Genomic DNA, 17,425 nt, shown 5'->3' with positions numbered 1-17,425 from the left:
GAAAACGCCAGATGCTCGTCGATCCAAGCGCTTACAGAATAAAAAATTCAACAAAATCTGAGTGAACGAGGATTATTTTTAAAGTATTATTAATCTTATTAAATAATGTAATTGTATTGTGAATTTAAAAAAGTGTTTAATAAACATTCTATTAACTAATCAATTGTGTTATATATATATATATATTATATAATTACTCACATTTAAGTCTCATAGCGTAGAGTACACATGACAATAATTTCCAACAACTCTATCTGTTAACCTTTAAAAAAAAAAAAAATATATTGAAATATTTTTTTTATTTTACTAATTTAAAATCAGCTTACAGTGATCTCTAACGTTCATGTTTTCAACAATAATAAATACCTCCCTAAAAACCCTAAAAAAAAAAAACAGTATAATATTAATTCAACAATAATTAAAAAAATTAAACTAACTTACATATTAATCCGAATCAGTTAGCCAAATGGTTTCAATAGCTGGCTGATTAAGACGCAGAAGTGGAGGTAACACGTCTGCATCCGATTCATAAGTAACATCTGTTGATGACCCTTTTTTTTTTTAAAAAAAAAAAGAAGAAAATATTATTTTATTTCAAATAAAAAAAAAATTAACTTACATGAATCTGCTAGCGAAATTATTGATGGTTCTGATGTAGACCAATTTCCAATTCCATGTTCGTCATCTGTATCCGCTAAATAAAAAAAGTACGTTACTTATTTTGTAAAAAAAAAAAAATGTTAATATTCATTTATTAACCCATCGTTGGTAAACCTATATTGAAGAACACGATTGCTAAACTTTTTCCATTATTATTAATTACTAGTTAAACTCAGAACATTGAATCATTCAAAGAAATATGTATCTTTTTACTCACTACTAATTGATAATATGTTTTTTTTTTTGTAATTACTATTATTAGAAAATAAAAAAAAATAAAAAAACTATAAGTTTATTTTTTAAAAAAATTGTATAGTACAAAAAAAACCTTAAAATGTGCTCTGTGTGAAACGATGGGTTAAATAAAAAAAAAACTTACATTCCAACCACAGTGTTGATTTACTATGAAAAGACTTCACGTCGCTACTCGAGCTCCAAGGAGAATATGAAGTCGACGAGAGCGACCGTTGACGTAGGGGTGATAATGAAAAAAAACTAGAACTGGAATTAACACTTACCGATCGACTTCGCGATGCGGTAGTATCAGTCTCAAGAGATGTGTAAGAACCTATCCGTCGCCGTTGTGTTCGGATTTTACGCGGTCGCCGCCGTCGTTTGCAACGCCTCACCGTTCTAGCAGACGATGGATAGGAATCGCTGTCCATTTTGAACTAACAGCTCTTACTCATACACTAAGTTTGATAGTAAAAAAAAAAAATCCCACTTACTTTTTAGTGAAACAGTTTCGCCTTGTAATAAATATAATCATTTGAGTCATAGCAACCATTACACAAAAAAATTACTACGATTCATTGAACAAGACACACCGCGTCAATGAAACCCTGTGGTTAGTTGTATTCTATACGCTGCGTGATCTGTGTTTATGCGGTTTATGTGGGTAATGTTTGAGTCTAGTTAACTTTCTTCACACGTGAATAAACATTAATATTATTATTATTATATACCTTTACTATACTACTGAAAAAAAACAATGATTTCTAATTTAAAATATTTTATTGTAATACTATATAATCTTATCTTAACAGTATATCGTTACGTTAAAATCATACAATATTATTATTATAATGAAATGTTCTCCACCATTATTATTATTGTTATACTGCTGAAAAAAAAAAAAACAATGATTTCTAATTTATATTATACCTCTGCTATACTACTGAAAAAAACAATGGTATATAAGTAAAAAATATAACTCGTCTTAACAATATATCATTACGTTAATACCATACAATATTAATATTATTATTATGAAAAGAACCTCCACCATCATGTATTTAAAATAGTTGATATAGCTGTAATAATATCATTCCTTTGTCATTTTTATTGTGCGAGATTCATCTGATAAAAATTTTTCTCCCAATTCATCAAATAGATTTTTCAATAAATTGTTGATTTTAGAATTCGCCTTATTATTTGTAAGACCAATTTTAGCAGATCGGTTCACTTTTCGCCATCTATAAAAAAAATTAATTATGCTACGTTTTGGTACCAAAATAAAAAAAAAAATTCTCACCTCTCACTATAGGATAATCCTAATACATCATTTACTAAATATTCTTGTATAATTATATAAGACGTTGGACTCGGTGTTTTAATATTAATGACACATTTTTGATTATTGTCACGTAAAAGCAGCATCGATTCTTCATAGTTCGCTTCATCTAAAATAACTGCATCCTTTAACGCTTTTTGAAAAATTGTTGACTGAAAATACATAATTTTACTATTTAAAAAAAAAAAAACAAAAAAAGTATATAAATAAATAATACCGTTTTGTTGTTTTTTGACTGTTTTCTTATATTTTTGCTAACTACTTTGGGTTTCTTCACTTGTGGTGGATCAAACGAGCTTGATTCATCATTTCTCTGTGAGGTCTCCTAAAAAACATTTTTTATATCATTCATATTATTATTATTATTTAGTTAACTTACTGCGAAGAAGTCCTCGTCGGATGATTCCAGAATCGACATTTTGTTTGTAAAATAAATTCGAACTGTACTGTCACACAACTAATGTTAATATAACTCTGATGTTTATGTTTTTTCTCGTTTTATACCAATCTTGACAAATAAAAAATATCCCACTATAGTGCTAACGTTCAAATTTGCATGGTAAAAAATAACTTAAGCGAAAATATGTACGGAGTGGGATGATTCTGTTTTTTATAATACTATGTAGAGTGTCTTCGAAATAATAATATGAGAAAGATAATTAACCTTCTTTTATTCATTCCAGTTGTAACATTGTAACAATCATTGTACAATAGCTAAAAAAAAAAATTTATAAATACGATTCAATGAACTAACCACAGACCACAGAAACCCTACGACTCGCTGCGTGTTACAATCCTTGAGGAACCTAACTGCTATAGACGTTTAACTATATTCTCCAAGCGAGGTCGATTTAATTTTTTTTTTTTAATAACACTATAGAAGTGGTATATGTTGTGAATGTCTTTAAAATTATAATATGAGGAGGAGAATAACCTCCTTTCGACTGCATAAATACTGCCTAGTCGTGTGTTTTAAACATCAGTCTGTGATTGTCTTTTACCAGTGGAAACACCGTCTCCTGCTAGTGAAGTGTTTTCGACAGTACTATATCATTCTTAGCTATGTAAGTGTAATCATTTTTTACTTAAAGACATTTAATTTTGTACTCTTGTTGTGTAGTGCTCTTTAAAAATATATTTTTTATTTAAGTCGCCGTCATTTATTTGATAGCAATGCTAATAAAAATATATATTTTAATTATGTCACCAACGGATGCATAAATTAAGCTATCAGTTCTAATTTTGTACTCTTGTTGTGTAGTGCTCTTTAAAAATATATTTTTTATTTAAGTCGCCGTCATTTATTTGATAGCAGTGCTAATAAAAATATATATTTTAATTATGTCACCAACGGATGCATAAATTAAGCTATCAGTTCTAATTTTGTACTCTTGTTGTGTAGTGCTCTTTAAAAATATATTTTTTATTTAAGTCGCCGTCATTTATTTGATAGCAGTGCTAATAAAAATATATATTTTAATTATGTCACCAACGGATGCATAAATTAAGCTATCAGTTCTAATTTTGTACTCTTGTTGTGTAGTGCTCTTTAAAAATATATTTTTTATTTAAGTCGCCGTCATTTATTTGATAGCAGTGCTAATAAAAATATATATTTTAATTATGTCACCAACGGATGCATAAATTAAGCTATCAGTTCTAATTTTGTACTCTTGTTGTGTAGTGCTCTTTAAAAATATATTTTTTATTTAAGTCGCCGTCATTTATTTGATAGCAGTGCTAATAAAAATATATATTTTAATTATGTCACCAACGGATGCATAAATTAAGCTATCAGTTCTAATTTTGTACTCTTGTTGTGTAGTGCTCTTTAAAAATATATTTTTTATTTAAGTCGCCGTCATTTATTTGATAGCAGTGCTAATAAAAATATATATTTTAATTATGTCACCAACGGATGCATAAATTAAGCTATCAGTTCTAATTTTGTACTCTTGTTGTGTAGTGCTCTTTAAAAATATTTTTTTTATTTAAGTCGCCGTCATTTATTTGATAGCAGTGCTAATAAAAATATATATTTTAATTATGTCACCAACGGATGCATAAATTAAGCTATCAGTTCTAATTTTGTACTCCAGTTGTGTAGTGCTCTTTAAAAATATATTTTTTATTTAAGTCGCCGTCATTTATTTGATAGCAGTGCTAATAAAAATATATATTTTAATTATGTCACCAACGGATGCATAAATTAAGCTATCAGTTCTAATTTTCTACTCCAGTTGTGTAGTGCTCTTTAAAATCATATTTTTTTTTATTTAAGTCGCGTCATTTATTTGATAGCAGTGCTAATAAAAAATATATATTTTAATTATGTCACCAACGGATGGAAAATATTGAGTGTCTTTTAAAAAAAAAAAATAGTATGAAGAATGAACATTATGATTCTTTTTTTTTTTTAGAATATCGTTACAGTCCTCATCACTCTCAAGGTCAACTCATCTAAAAACTGTTAAGGTATGGCACAACAAACTTCCACACTTTTATTAAACCCTAAGGAAAAAATAAAAATTATTAAAGCACTAGGTAAGCCTAGCAAACATGCTAGGAGAAGAAAGAATTATAAAAATAAAATAAAAAATAAATTAGACGATGAAATAATAAAAAAAATGTACGATATAATAAAAACAATAAAAGAAAATATTTAAATTTATGAATAATTTTGTTGTTGTTGTATTTGTATATGATTATGTGACTCTTGGTTTTATATTTCTAGTTTGAAAAAAAAAAAAAAACATGAAAATTACGAAAAACATTCGTTTGAGTTCAACTGGTGATGGTTTACAAGAAATAGGAAGATTTAGGTCCAGGTCGAAAACTTTCTTTTTAAAAAATAAGTTAAAGTTTCTAGACTTTATACTTTTTTTCAAATATGCTACTACATTTATTTTACCAAAAATTAAGGAAGCGTGTAAAAATAACTCAATTAAATTTAATCTTCACTTGGATTGTGTGTATGAAAATGTTTTAACTTTTGAGTTGCAAGATATTTCGTTTAAAACAAAAAACACATTCACAACATCAGGATCCGATTTTACAGTATTGTTGAATAATATATATGGTAAACTTTTGAAGGAAGAAAGTGAATTTATTGCTAAAGGCAGTGGTTGGTCTCTTCGAAATATTGATGGTATACAGCTACGCATAAATGTTGTAAATCCTTTAGAAGGTTCATCATACATTCCTCTACCACAAAAAATTCAGGGTAGAAGAGCTATAGTTAACATAAATAATAACGACGAAAAATGTTTTAAGTATGCAATATTGTCTAAGTTTGATAGGCGTAATAATAAAAGTAAATTCTCTAAAAAATATTTTGATTATTTAGAGACTAAAAATAAATTTGATTTCAAGTGTATCACATTCCCAACTTCGATTAAAGAAGTAAGAAAATTTGCAAAGATCAATAATGTTTCCATTAACATATATGGACTAGACAGTAAATCATTAATTTATCCAATACTAGTTTCCGATATTGAAAAACGAAACCATTTTGACTTACTTTTACTTAGCAACACTTCACGACAACATTATTGCTTTATATCCAATTTTTCAAGACTTATTAGGTCTCAAAGAACTAAACACAAAGAACAAATAAATATCTGCAAACGATGTTTTACTATTTTTAACAACACACCTTGTAAGAATAAATTATGGGGGTTTGAAGGACTACGAGAACATAAAAAATTCTGTTCTCAACATAAATTAAGCAGACCAGTTATGCTTGAAGATCATGATGATTCTGTAATCAAATTTACAAATTATATAGCTACTCAACGCGTACCAATAGTGATCTATGCAGATTTTGAATGTTTTTTAAAACCTCTTATGGAACAGTCAAATGAAAAACAGAAATCTATTAAAACTTTTCAACACAAACCGATGAGTTTTGGCTTTTATGTTAAAATTGATTACACAACCATTCCACCTGAATTAGTTAATGAATTTAAAATACCTAAAAAACCAGTTATTTACAGAGGTGAAAATGCTGCCAAAAAATTTATGGAAGCTCTTATAAAAGTCGGAGAAGAAGTAGATAAATTATATCAGACAAACATAGCAATGAATCCTTTAACTAGTGAAGAAACAAATCGATTTCAAAACGCTAGCAATTGTGAAATATGTAAGCGATCTTTTATCAATACCATAAAAGTTAGAGATCACTGTCATTTTACGGGTAAATTTAGAAATGTATTATGTTTGACCTGTAATTTCAAGTTGAAAAATGTAACTTTCATTCCAATTTATTTTCATAACTTAGCGTACGATAGTAATTTCATAGTACATCAATTAGGAATAAATAACAAACGAATTGATGTTATTCCTAATTCGAGTGAAAAATATATTTCATTTAGCAAAGAAATTTCCAAAACTATGAAAATAAAATTCATAGATACGTTTAGATTTATGTCAGAGCCTTTAAGTACGCTTGCTAATAATTTAGCCGAAGACAAATCTAGGTTTAAAGAGACATTACGATTTTTTTCAATAGATAAATTAGATTTAGTATGTCGTAAAGGTTGTTTCCCCTACGAATACGTGAATAACTGGGATAAACTTGAACAGACTTATTTACCATCCAAAAAACACTTTTACAACTCACTAAATGATGAAGAAATCAGTAACCAAGATTATAACCATGCGAAAACTGTTTGGAATACATTTAGAATAAAAACTTTAGGTGAATATTCTGATCACTATCTGTTGACTGATATTTTAATATTAGCCGATGTTTTCGAGTCATTTCGAAATCTTTGTATGAACACATTTCATCTTGATGCATCACATTATTTTACAGCTCCAGGATTCGCATTCCAAGCAATGTTGAAATTTACTAATGTTGAACTTGAAAGGCTAAAAGATTATGATATGCATCTCATGCTTGAAGCCGGTATTCGCGGAGGTATCTGTAACAGTGTTAAACGACACGTAAAAGCTAATATCCCTAATGTCGAGGGAATTAATTACAATCCTGATAAACCCACGTCTTGGCTTACATATTTTGACTGTGTAAACCTCTATGGGAAAGCTATGCTATCGGTTTTACCTTTTCGTAATTTCGAATGGTTAGAAGATTTATCATTAGATATTACAACAATACCAAACAATTCAAAGTATGGTTATATATTAGAAGTTGATGTTGATTACCCTGAGCATTTACACAATGATCATAACGATTTCCCATTTTTACCCGAATTTACATTCCCACCTAATTCAAAGGTGAAAAAATTGATGACTACTTTTAATCCTAAACGAAATTATGTTGTACATTATCGTTCACTGAAGCAAGCTATCGCAAACGGATTAGTTGTGACAAAAGTACATAGAATTGTTAAATTCGAGCAAAAGAAATGGATGGCACCCTACGTGAAACTTTGTACTGAAATGAGACGAAACGCAACAAATGAGTTTGAAAAAGCGTTTTGGAAACTCGCTATCAATTCTGTTTTTGGAAAATGTATGGAAAACGTGAGAAAACGTATGAATATGAAATTGGTGACAACTGATCGACAGGCACATCGTTTAATGATAAAACCTAGTTTTAAAGATCGTACAATTTATTCTAATAATCTAATGGCTATACACATGTTCAAGGAGAAACTTAAATTTGATAAACCCATATATGTAGGATTAGCTATTCTAGATATTTCCAAAACTGTTATGTATAATTTTCACTATAATGTAATGAAGCCTAAGTATGGTCGCAACATTAGATTATGCTACTCCGATACAGATTCCTTAATCTATGAAATTATTACAGACGATTTTATGACTGATCTCACAAATGATTTGTCACCATATTTCGATACATCAAATTTTCCCAAAGATCATCCATGTTTTTCAGAAAGGAGGAAGAATGTACCAGGTTACTTTAAAGATGAATTAAAAAGTTTGATTTTACTTGAATTTGTAACCTTGCGACCGAAACTGTATGCTTTTAATGTTGGAGGAAAGGAAACAAAGAAAGCAAAAGGAGTAAAAAAGTATGTGATTGAAAAAAATATGAAAATGGAACATTATATCAGCGTTTTAAAAGCATATTCTAGTCAAAACACTTTTAGTCAGAACAATACAATAACATATCAATCTATGAACACAATTCAATCAGAAAAACATCAAGTATATTCAAAAAAAATTTACAAACTCGCACTTAGTGCAAGCGATGACAAGCGAATAATATTGGAAAATGGGATAGATACAATAGCACATGGTCACTACAAATATTTATGAACATTATAAAATTTAAATATGTAAATAATTTTATATGTTAAAAAAATTATTTAAATAATTCTGTTATTTAGATGGCGCGATTCAACCGTTTCTTGGAAATTTTTCGAACATTTCGTTCACTCAATGTAACTGCAGCAATGCCTGGAGAATTAGCTCTTATTTTTATCTTTGAGACAGACGATGATTTTAATCAAACAATTGATGACGTTTCAGAAACAGATATCATACTATTTTATCATAATAGAGAGCTTGATGATGAAAAACTAAAAGAGATATTTCCATCGTTTGTACCAACGATAGATAATGGTGCCAAGTATGTATATCCCATCGGTCATATACTTGATGGCAATGCACGTATTGTGCTACGCAAGTGGAGGAATGAACATGCAGGTGGTACATACTATGTTAGGAGAAGACCGGATTACGTAGTCATAAATGATATTTTGAAAATATTTCTACATCCATCCATTGAGCAATTCGATATGAATGCTGCAGTAACCATAAACGATAACGGTGAAGTTTTGTCTTTATTGGCATCAAATCCTACATTTAAACGTACTGTATGTGGTGGTCATAAAAAACTAAATATGTACCACTTTGAACGGATAGAGTCTACCATTTTTTCTAGACCGGTATTGGGTATTGTCAATTGCATCCATCATTCAACCACCAATAGAGATGAACGGGTACAAATGAAGTGTAGACTGGATAAAATCTTCCTCGCTGGCTCTGAAAGATCAGCATATAAACTACAAGATCCTAACTGGTTTAACATTTTATATTAGTCAACTAGACACATAAATCTTTAATTTTTAAATATATAACTAAGTTACTATTTTTAATAGTTTAATATAAAGAAATTGTATTTTTTTTTTTTTTTTAATAAAAATTATTTTACAATATTTTCTGTTTTCACCCATGAGTTATGAGATGAATCTAGTCCTAAATACTTTACATACATTTTTCCTTTTGATCTTTTCAAGACACGTTCTATAAGATATGTATCAGGGTAATTAGTCTTTTTAATTTCTTGCTCATAAAAACATCCTAAAATTAGCTCACCTTTCTCATCAGACAATTTGTAGGTTATAGGATTAGTATCTAAAATGTTGCTAATAGTAAAAACTTCTGTAGTCCAACTTGGCGTGTAAGATTTATTAAAAATGTGTTTATATTTTGATATTCTAACTTTTTCATTTAACTTAAATTTTGGTTTTTTCTCTAAACTTTTGCTAGAATAACTTTTATGTGTAACAGAATGAGGAGTTAATCTGGCTTCTTGTGGAGTACAACTAATTGTTCTGTGTCTACTATTATTATATCTGTTTACTAGTTTTGGTAATGCTTTTATCCAGTCCCAACTGCCTTGAGCTGTAAAATTTGTATAAATATAATTTTTTAAAGTTCTAATCACTCGTTCTACCATCCCCGCCTTGATACTACTATAAGTTGAATAATGTTTAATGTTATATTTTTTCATAATATTTTGAAATTTCTCATTATGAAATTCCAATCCAAAATCCGATTGAACAAATTTAGGCTGATGAGTTTTTAATATTTTCATCATCGCATCTTTTATAGTAATTGCTGATTTATTTTTTAAAGGTTCTAACCATACGTATTTAGTAAACGTATCAATAACAACTAAAATATATTTGAAACCACTATTTTTCCTCGAATGCGCCTGCATATCCATTAAATCAATTTGCCAAAGTTCATCCATGAACCTTGTAATAACTTTACGTCTTGGAAATATTTTTCTAGCTGGTCTATGTAATTCGTTGGCTATATCTCTTAAAGAAGTCATAATAGATTAATATGTAAACTAGTTGAAATAATTTTTTTTCTATCACCTTAATTTTTATTACATTATTTTACAGTTCATAATGATTTGCATCAATGATAGAAAATTTATAGAACAAACAATTTATAATTACAACTTGGAAAATATGTCATGTTGTGATTATTACGTTCCTTGGATTCCGGACCATTTAAATCATAATGAGAAAATCGAGCTGATTAAAGAATATTTTAAGGAGTTGAAGATAGAAGATAAGGATGATGTTGAAGAAGATGAACAAATTGATTATTGGTAATATAAAAAAATGTAAAACATCTTCTATTTTTTAAACCATATATTAAAATATTATAGGTATAGAAAGGATTTACTGAATCAAAAAGAGGATGAAGAAGAAGAAGAAGAAGTACAAATAAGCTGGGAAGAGATAGATGAATGGGTAGATAGTATAATTAAAAAATATGACTTAATAATAATTAATTCTAAAAAAATACCATTTCTTTTTTTTAATTTAAATTTAAATTCGTTAAAAAAATACTTTTTAGAAGAAAGTATAAATAATTGTATAGAGGAGGAGTGGTAATGTTTATATATATATATTTTTTTTTTTTTTTAATTAAACAATAATTTTTTGTTCACGAAGTTCTTCAATTATTGATATTATTTCATTACTTACACCTGTATTCCCAGCCTCTTTAGAAGCCATTAAAAGAGCAAGCCTAGACACTAATTCATTTGGATTATCATAATAAATGATTTGTGTATTAGGTTGTACATTCTTATATAATATACCAGATCCTTCTTTTGACTTAAAATCGTCTGACTTTTCTAAGTCAGTAGGTTTTTCAAATGTGATTGGATCTTTTGAATGAGCAGCTTCCGCTGCCTTTGAAGCTATAAAACTGACATCAAGTTTCGCTCTTTTTGTTGTCTTCAATTGTAACATTTTTTCAGTATAATATGGCTTAACAATAAAAGTCCATTTATAAGATTGGCTAGATTTAGGTCCTCCGTTAACATTTAAGTGAACCTCTGTAGCATCTAATATTTTGTAATACGATTTAAAATCCTGACGTGTAGTTAATTTAGGGTTTTTTTCACAAAGTAACGACCATAGACCTGGGGTCCAATCATAGTCTTTGTCTGCTACATAAATTTTATTGTTGGCAATGAATACTGGGAAATTACCAATTTTTAGTTGATTATCAATATTATCATAACGCATACCATAAGATGGATCATATGATCTTCTATTTGGAGGTAATTTCATAAAATTGTTGAATTCATATAATTGAGGATCAGCGTTTTCCTCATTTGTTGTAACAGATAATTCCTCATCAATAACATTATTCATTTTATTGTCATTAACTAGCATATTAAGTGGTTCTATAATCGGTTTAAATGTTTCGTTAAATGTATATTCAGAATCTAAAACACCGCGCTTTAACTCCATAATTTTCCGCTTAATATTATTTTTTGATTCTACCAAATTGTTAAGTAATATTTTGTTTTCTGACATTTTAGCAAACTAAAAAATATTTCAGTTTACACCAAGCTTATATAGACATCAAAACCACGTCTGTACCGACCATCATTAACATTTCTAGTTTTATCTATAACAAGAAAACCATATTTTTCATAGCCCCAACAATAAATACACATTTTTTGAAAATCTAGATAATCCATATCAGTTGAAATATGATCATTAAATATATGTCTTAGATTACGTTCGTCTTGTTTGAACACCACTAATAAATTACAGTTATCGCGTACCAATCGTTTTAAAACTTTAGAATAACTTTGAACTAAAAAGAAAACTGAATTAGCACCAAAATGTCTCCCCATACTAAAATAATCTTGAATGGGTATTTGAGTATCACACAACACATCATCAAAAATAAAAATAGAATTTGGATTCGTTATTTGTGGTTTAACTACTTCTTCAGCTTCCGTAAAAATAAACAGCTTCACTCCTTCTAGACCATCAAAAATTTGTTTCAATAAAATATATTTTTCTTGGTTAAGCGTTTTTGTATACAAATAAACGTTTTCAAATTTTAAACCATTTATATGTGTAAGAAGATTAAACATTACATTTGTTTTACCAGAGCCACTAGATCCAACAATAATACATCGGATACTATCTGGTAGTAAAGGTCCATGTCTTGAGATTGCTTTATTAGAAATTTCTGTGTCTATATTTTTAATATTTAATTTACTATTCTGTTCTATAAAACGCATTTTTTTGTATATATAATAGTTGTGAACTAAGAAAAAATACTTAGTATATATAGGAAATGCCAAGAGTGCAAAAGTGTATAACCGGTAAAGGTCTCGTTAATACACTAATAAATAAACTTCCGTTCGAAGCACATTTACCAGGTTATAAATATTGTGGACCTGGAACAAAACTTGAAAAAAGATTGGCTAGAGGTGATAAACCTATAAATCTTCTTGATGAGGCTTGTCGTGACCACGATATAGCGTATTTAAAAAATAAAGACGTAACAAACCGTAATTTAGCTGATAAAAAATTAGAATTTCAAGCGTGGGATAGGGTGAAAGCAAAAGATAGTTCATTCGGGGAAAAAGCTGCAGCCTACACCGTTACTAACATTATGAAAGCTAAACGTAAAATTGGTATGGGTTGTTGCAAAGCTAAAAAAGGTGGTAAATTAGTTGGAGCAGTAAGAAAAAGAATATCTCGAAGAAAGTCTAAAAAAGTTAGAAAAATTAAGGTACCAAATCAAAGGGGTTCTGCTATACCTTTGATACCAATATTTGCAGGACTTTCAGCCCTCGGTAGTCTTGCGTCTGGTGCAGCAAATATCTATAAAGCTGTTAAAGATTCTAAAACTGGACAAACGAAAAAAATTGGTAAAGGCTTATATTTGAATGTTCGTAATGGTAAAGGTTTATACTTAGACAAATCAGGTTTAGGTGTGAAGAAAAGAAGAAATATTAAGAAAAAAAAACTAATTACTATGCTACCTAATAGACCTCTTTCCTCTCAAGACATTATAAAACATGTTGCACAATTAAAAATTCCACATTTCCGTGGTGTATTTTCACGTGACAGCTTACCAAAAACTATTTTTAAAAACGAATGTGCGGTTATTAACCTTGCTGGAATAAGTCAAAAAGGATCGCATTGGGTTGCTTACTTTAAAAAATATAACAACATATGGTATTTTGATAGCTTTGGTAATTTACCACCACCAATTGAACTCCAAAATCGTTTTAAAGGGTACAATATTTTATATAATTACTCAAAATATCAAAATTATAATACATTTATTTGTGGTCATTTATGTATTGATTTTTTACAATGTATGAATCAACAACAATAAGTTTATCAGGTAACACTACAGAGTTATCAACAAATTTTTTTCCATCACTAACTATAGCTGAGGACTCAGAAATAGCATTATTAAATCTTCAGACATATAATTCTTTTCCTAATATTAATGAAAGCAATAATAAATTGAGAATAATTATAAAGAACAATACAATATTAAATAAACGCGATGTTCCTGTAAGCAGTAGTTCTTCACTAGAATCAGATAAGAATGTTATTGATCATAATCCAAGACATTTATCTAAATATTTCACGGAATCATATACGAGTAATATTAATAAATCTTCCGATTTTTTCTCAAAAAGTAATGAACACATTCTGAGTGAACAAACGGATAAAGAAATCTTAAAGCTTGAAATAGAACCAGGGTGTTATGAACTAAGTCAAATAAATGAATATATTAAAAACATGATTAAAAAAACCCATCCAAATATTGTATTTAGCATATTTCCAAACATCAATACATTTAAATCATATGTTTACTGTTCTGAAACAATCGATTTCACTATTGATAATAGTTTAAGACATGTTTTAGGATTTGATGAAGTGGAATTAGAACCGAATAAATTACACGAATCTCAAAAAACTGTTAATATTAGTATGATTAATTCAATAAAAGTATTATGTAGTATTGCTCAAGGATCATTTGATGGTAACAAACCCTCACACTCAGTCTATGAGTTTTACCCTACAGCAGTACACGGATCAAAAATTGTTGAAGCACCTAGCAACTTAATATATTATCCATTGATAACAAATGAAATAAATAATATAACGGTAAAGTTAGTTGATCAGGATCAAAGACCACTAAAGAATTTAGGTGAAAAAATTACAACAGTTTTTCATATTAGACGGTACGGTTCATAAAATGGGGTTGAAATTTTTTAATTTCCAAAACAAAATATTAGATATAAAGGAACCGTCACATAAAAAATCTTCCATTCCCAAAACGAAATCTAACCGAGCAACAAGGAGAAAAACAAAAATAAATCTTACGTCAAAAAATAAAAATATTTTAAGACAACTTGGATTTGAATTAAAAAGTAATCGAAATGCCTGAAAATGATATTTTGGAAGTTGATATGGGTTATGTGTCAGATTCGAAAATAACTAATTTTGATTTTCACTCATATATTCCTTATACTAAAGCTTTTAATAATAATGATGAAATTAGGATATGTGTACAACAAACTGATGTATACCCATATTTACATGAAAGCTTTTTATACATCGAAGGCGACATTGAAGATAAAGATAAAGTAAAACTAGGTAATAATGGATTATCTTTTCTTTTTGAACAAGTTCGTTTAGAATTAAATGGTATCGAGATAGATAGTTCACGAATGTTAGGTATTACAAGTTCTATCAAAGGATATCTTTCAAGTACACCAGATAATTATTATTGTTATGAAAATGCTGGATGGACTTTCAAAAATAGTTCATCCATATCAGACACAAATGGTCATTTTACAGCATGTATACCACTAAAATACTGGTTAGGCTTTTTTGAGCATTATAGAAAAATTTTATTAAATTCACGAATAGAACTCATATTAACTAGATCAAATAGTGATTTAAATGCATTGATTAAAAAAAGTGATGATGCAACTACAGGTAGTGTGAATATTAAGAATATTGTTTGGAAAGTTCCTCATGTTAGTGTTGATGATAGCCAGCGTCTAAAGTTAATGAAAATAGTTGAAAAAGAAAAACATTTGTTTATACCATTTAGATCATTTGAAACATATACTTACCCTGAACTCGGAAACACGAAAAATGTACTATGGAATTTAAAAACATCAACGAAATTGGAAAAACCTCGTTATATCATTGTAGGCCTCCAAAAAAATCGTAACAATTCAATAACTGCAGACAAAAGCGAATTTGATCATTCTAAGTTGAAAAATATTAAAGTGTTTCTGAACTCAAATGTTTATCCTTATGATAATTTAAATTTAGATTTTACGCACAACGATTTTACATTATTATATAATATGTATACATCGTTTCAAGAATCATATTATGAAAATGGACTTCGAAATCCGATACTAAGTCCAAAATTGTTTTTATCAAATGCTCCAATTATTGTTTTAGATGTTAGTAAACAAAACGATTCTGAAATTTCTTCTACAATTGACTTACGTTTAGAAATAGAAGCTGATGATAATTTAACTGGTGTTAGTGCTTATTGTATGTTAATACACGACCGCATAGTTGAGTATTCGCCATTTACCCGAGAAGTGCGTAAACTCGTATAATATAGTTTTTTTTGTTTTGGTTTTAGTATATAAGAAGTCCTTGTCACTGTTAAGATCTCTATTTTTAAATTAATAATGGATTATTTTGGTCATCATATAAATCATTTCAATGATATCGGAGTTGGTAAATATTTAAATTCGAAATTAATTGATTTGGAAAATAGTATAAAAAATTCTATCTTAGAAACTCAGACTGGTTTAAAAGATAGTTTAGAAAAAAAACTAAATACACATAATGAATCAATAACTAATGTTTCAAAAAATACAATAGAAACAATAAAATCTGAATTAAATAACTCATTCAAAGAATGTATCACTAGTTTGGAAAATAAAATAAATATGACGTTAATGAATGATGAATTAGAAAAAAAATTAGAAAAAAGTTTAGACAAAAAAACGAATGATGCTATGATAAAATTAGTAAATGAAGCTAGGGTTAAATTAAATAAAGATTATTATGAATGAATGATTGTTTAAAACTTTAGATGCTTTTATTTTCTAAATTAACCGATAAAGCATACACGCCGATTAGAGGAAGTCAACATGCGGCTGGATACGATCTAAAAAGTGCATACCAATATATTGTAGTAGCACATGGAAAAGAATTGATTAAGACCGATCTACAAATTGTGGTACCACATGGTACATATGGACGAATTGCACCGAGATCAGGATTAGCATGGAAACATTTTATTGATGTTGGAGGTATGCTTATAAAATCTAATCACTAAATAAAATGTTATATATATATTTTTTTTTAAATCCTAGCTGGAGTAATTGATCAAGATTACCGCGGAAACGTTGGTATTCTCCTATTCAATCATTCTGGTGTAGACTTTATCGTTCAACGTGGAGATCGAGTAGCACAACTAATATGTGAAAAAATTGTGTATCCAGAACTCAGGGAACTTCGGTCATTAGATGAAACTGATAGAGGAGAAAAAGGATTCGGTTCTTCAGGATAATTTTCATGTGTGTTAGGTAGAATTTATGTAATTTAAAATTGATTTAGCTTTGAATAATAGAGACAAAAAACCTTTATATAAGTTTATTTTATACTATACAGATTGATAAATCATAAAATATTATAATTATTATGATTAATAAAAGGTATTATACTATATAAAGAGATGTTGTTATTCATTTCTAGTTTAATTTACTACAATTTGTAAAAATGGGCGGTAAAGCCCCAAATTACTACTACTATTTTGCAAAGAATATTTAAGTTTATTTATATTTTAGGTAAATATTTTTTATTATGACTACATATGTACAATACTTTGACGCAGAGTTTATTTTTTATTAGTTATTAATTTTACACGTTTGGCATTTAATTTTTCTATTTACTTTAATTCAGCTTGACTGATTATAAAAATACAAGTACAAATACATCAATAATTGTATAATTTATGTTTAGCTATTGACAGAAACATATTGCATTATATTTCTTTTGTACGATAGTTAATAAGACTGCGTAAAATTATAAATGCCACGCTTGCAATTTTAATTGCTAACATTTTGCGATCAAA

The 17,425-nt window shown here is 28.3% G+C and overlaps 3 protein-coding genes across 3 annotated transcripts in view; 1 reads left to right on the top strand and 2 right to left on the bottom strand.

Annotated features, from left to right (window-relative positions):
• Positions 1–17,425, bottom strand: part of LOC126836209 (uncharacterized) — a 30,440-nt gene that overhangs the window by 12,684 nt on the left and 331 nt on the right. The window lies entirely within an intron of this gene.
• Positions 1,981–2,836, bottom strand: LOC126836213 (uncharacterized). Its single transcript, XM_050569421.1, has 4 exons — positions 2,613–2,836; positions 2,451–2,558; positions 2,195–2,385; positions 1,981–2,135 (listed from the first exon to the last, which is right to left on the bottom strand). Exons 1-4 carry the CDS (start codon positions 2,649–2,651, stop codon positions 1,985–1,987), a joined length of 489 nt encoding a protein of 162 aa, XP_050425378.1. The 5' UTR covers positions 2,652–2,836; the 3' UTR covers positions 1,981–1,984.
• On the top strand, positions 3,211–16,915 carry LOC126836214 (deoxyuridine 5'-triphosphate nucleotidohydrolase, mitochondrial-like). Its single transcript, XM_050569423.1, has 4 exons — positions 3,211–3,297; positions 4,654–4,708; positions 16,382–16,601; positions 16,665–16,915. Exons 3-4 carry the CDS (start codon positions 16,382–16,384, stop codon positions 16,859–16,861), a joined length of 417 nt encoding a protein of 138 aa, XP_050425380.1. The 5' UTR covers positions 3,211–3,297; positions 4,654–4,708; the 3' UTR covers positions 16,862–16,915.

This window comes from Adelges cooleyi, unplaced genomic scaffold (genome assembly GCF_023614345.1).
Source record: "Adelges cooleyi isolate 19-005CV unplaced genomic scaffold, UGA_ACOO_1.1 ACOO_flye_CR_arks_rails_tigmint_CR_PRNA_23, whole genome shotgun sequence".
Classification (NCBI taxonomy): domain Eukaryota; kingdom Metazoa; phylum Arthropoda; class Insecta; order Hemiptera; family Adelgidae; genus Adelges; species Adelges cooleyi.
The sequence above is the reverse complement of the archived record's forward strand: the minus strand, read 5'-3'. Positions and strand labels throughout refer to the sequence as shown.

Coding starts and splice junctions, on each gene's coding strand:
- LOC126836213 (XM_050569421.1), bottom strand. CDS start 2,651: ATGTCGATTCTGGAATCATCCGACGAGGACTTCTTCGCA. Junction 2,559..2,612: donor CCGACGAGGACTTCTTCGCA/GTAAGTTAACTA, acceptor AATGTTTTTTAG/GAGACCTCACAGAGAAATGA. Junction 2,386..2,450: donor AGTCAAAAAACAACAAAACG/GTATTATTTATT, acceptor ATGTATTTTCAG/TCAACAATTTTTCAAAAAGC.
- LOC126836214 (XM_050569423.1), top strand. CDS start 16,382: ATGCTTTTATTTTCTAAATTAACCGATAAAGCATACACGCCGATTAGA. Junction 16,602..16,664: donor ACATTTTATTGATGTTGGAG/GTATGCTTATAA, acceptor TTTAAATCCTAG/CTGGAGTAATTGATCAAGAT.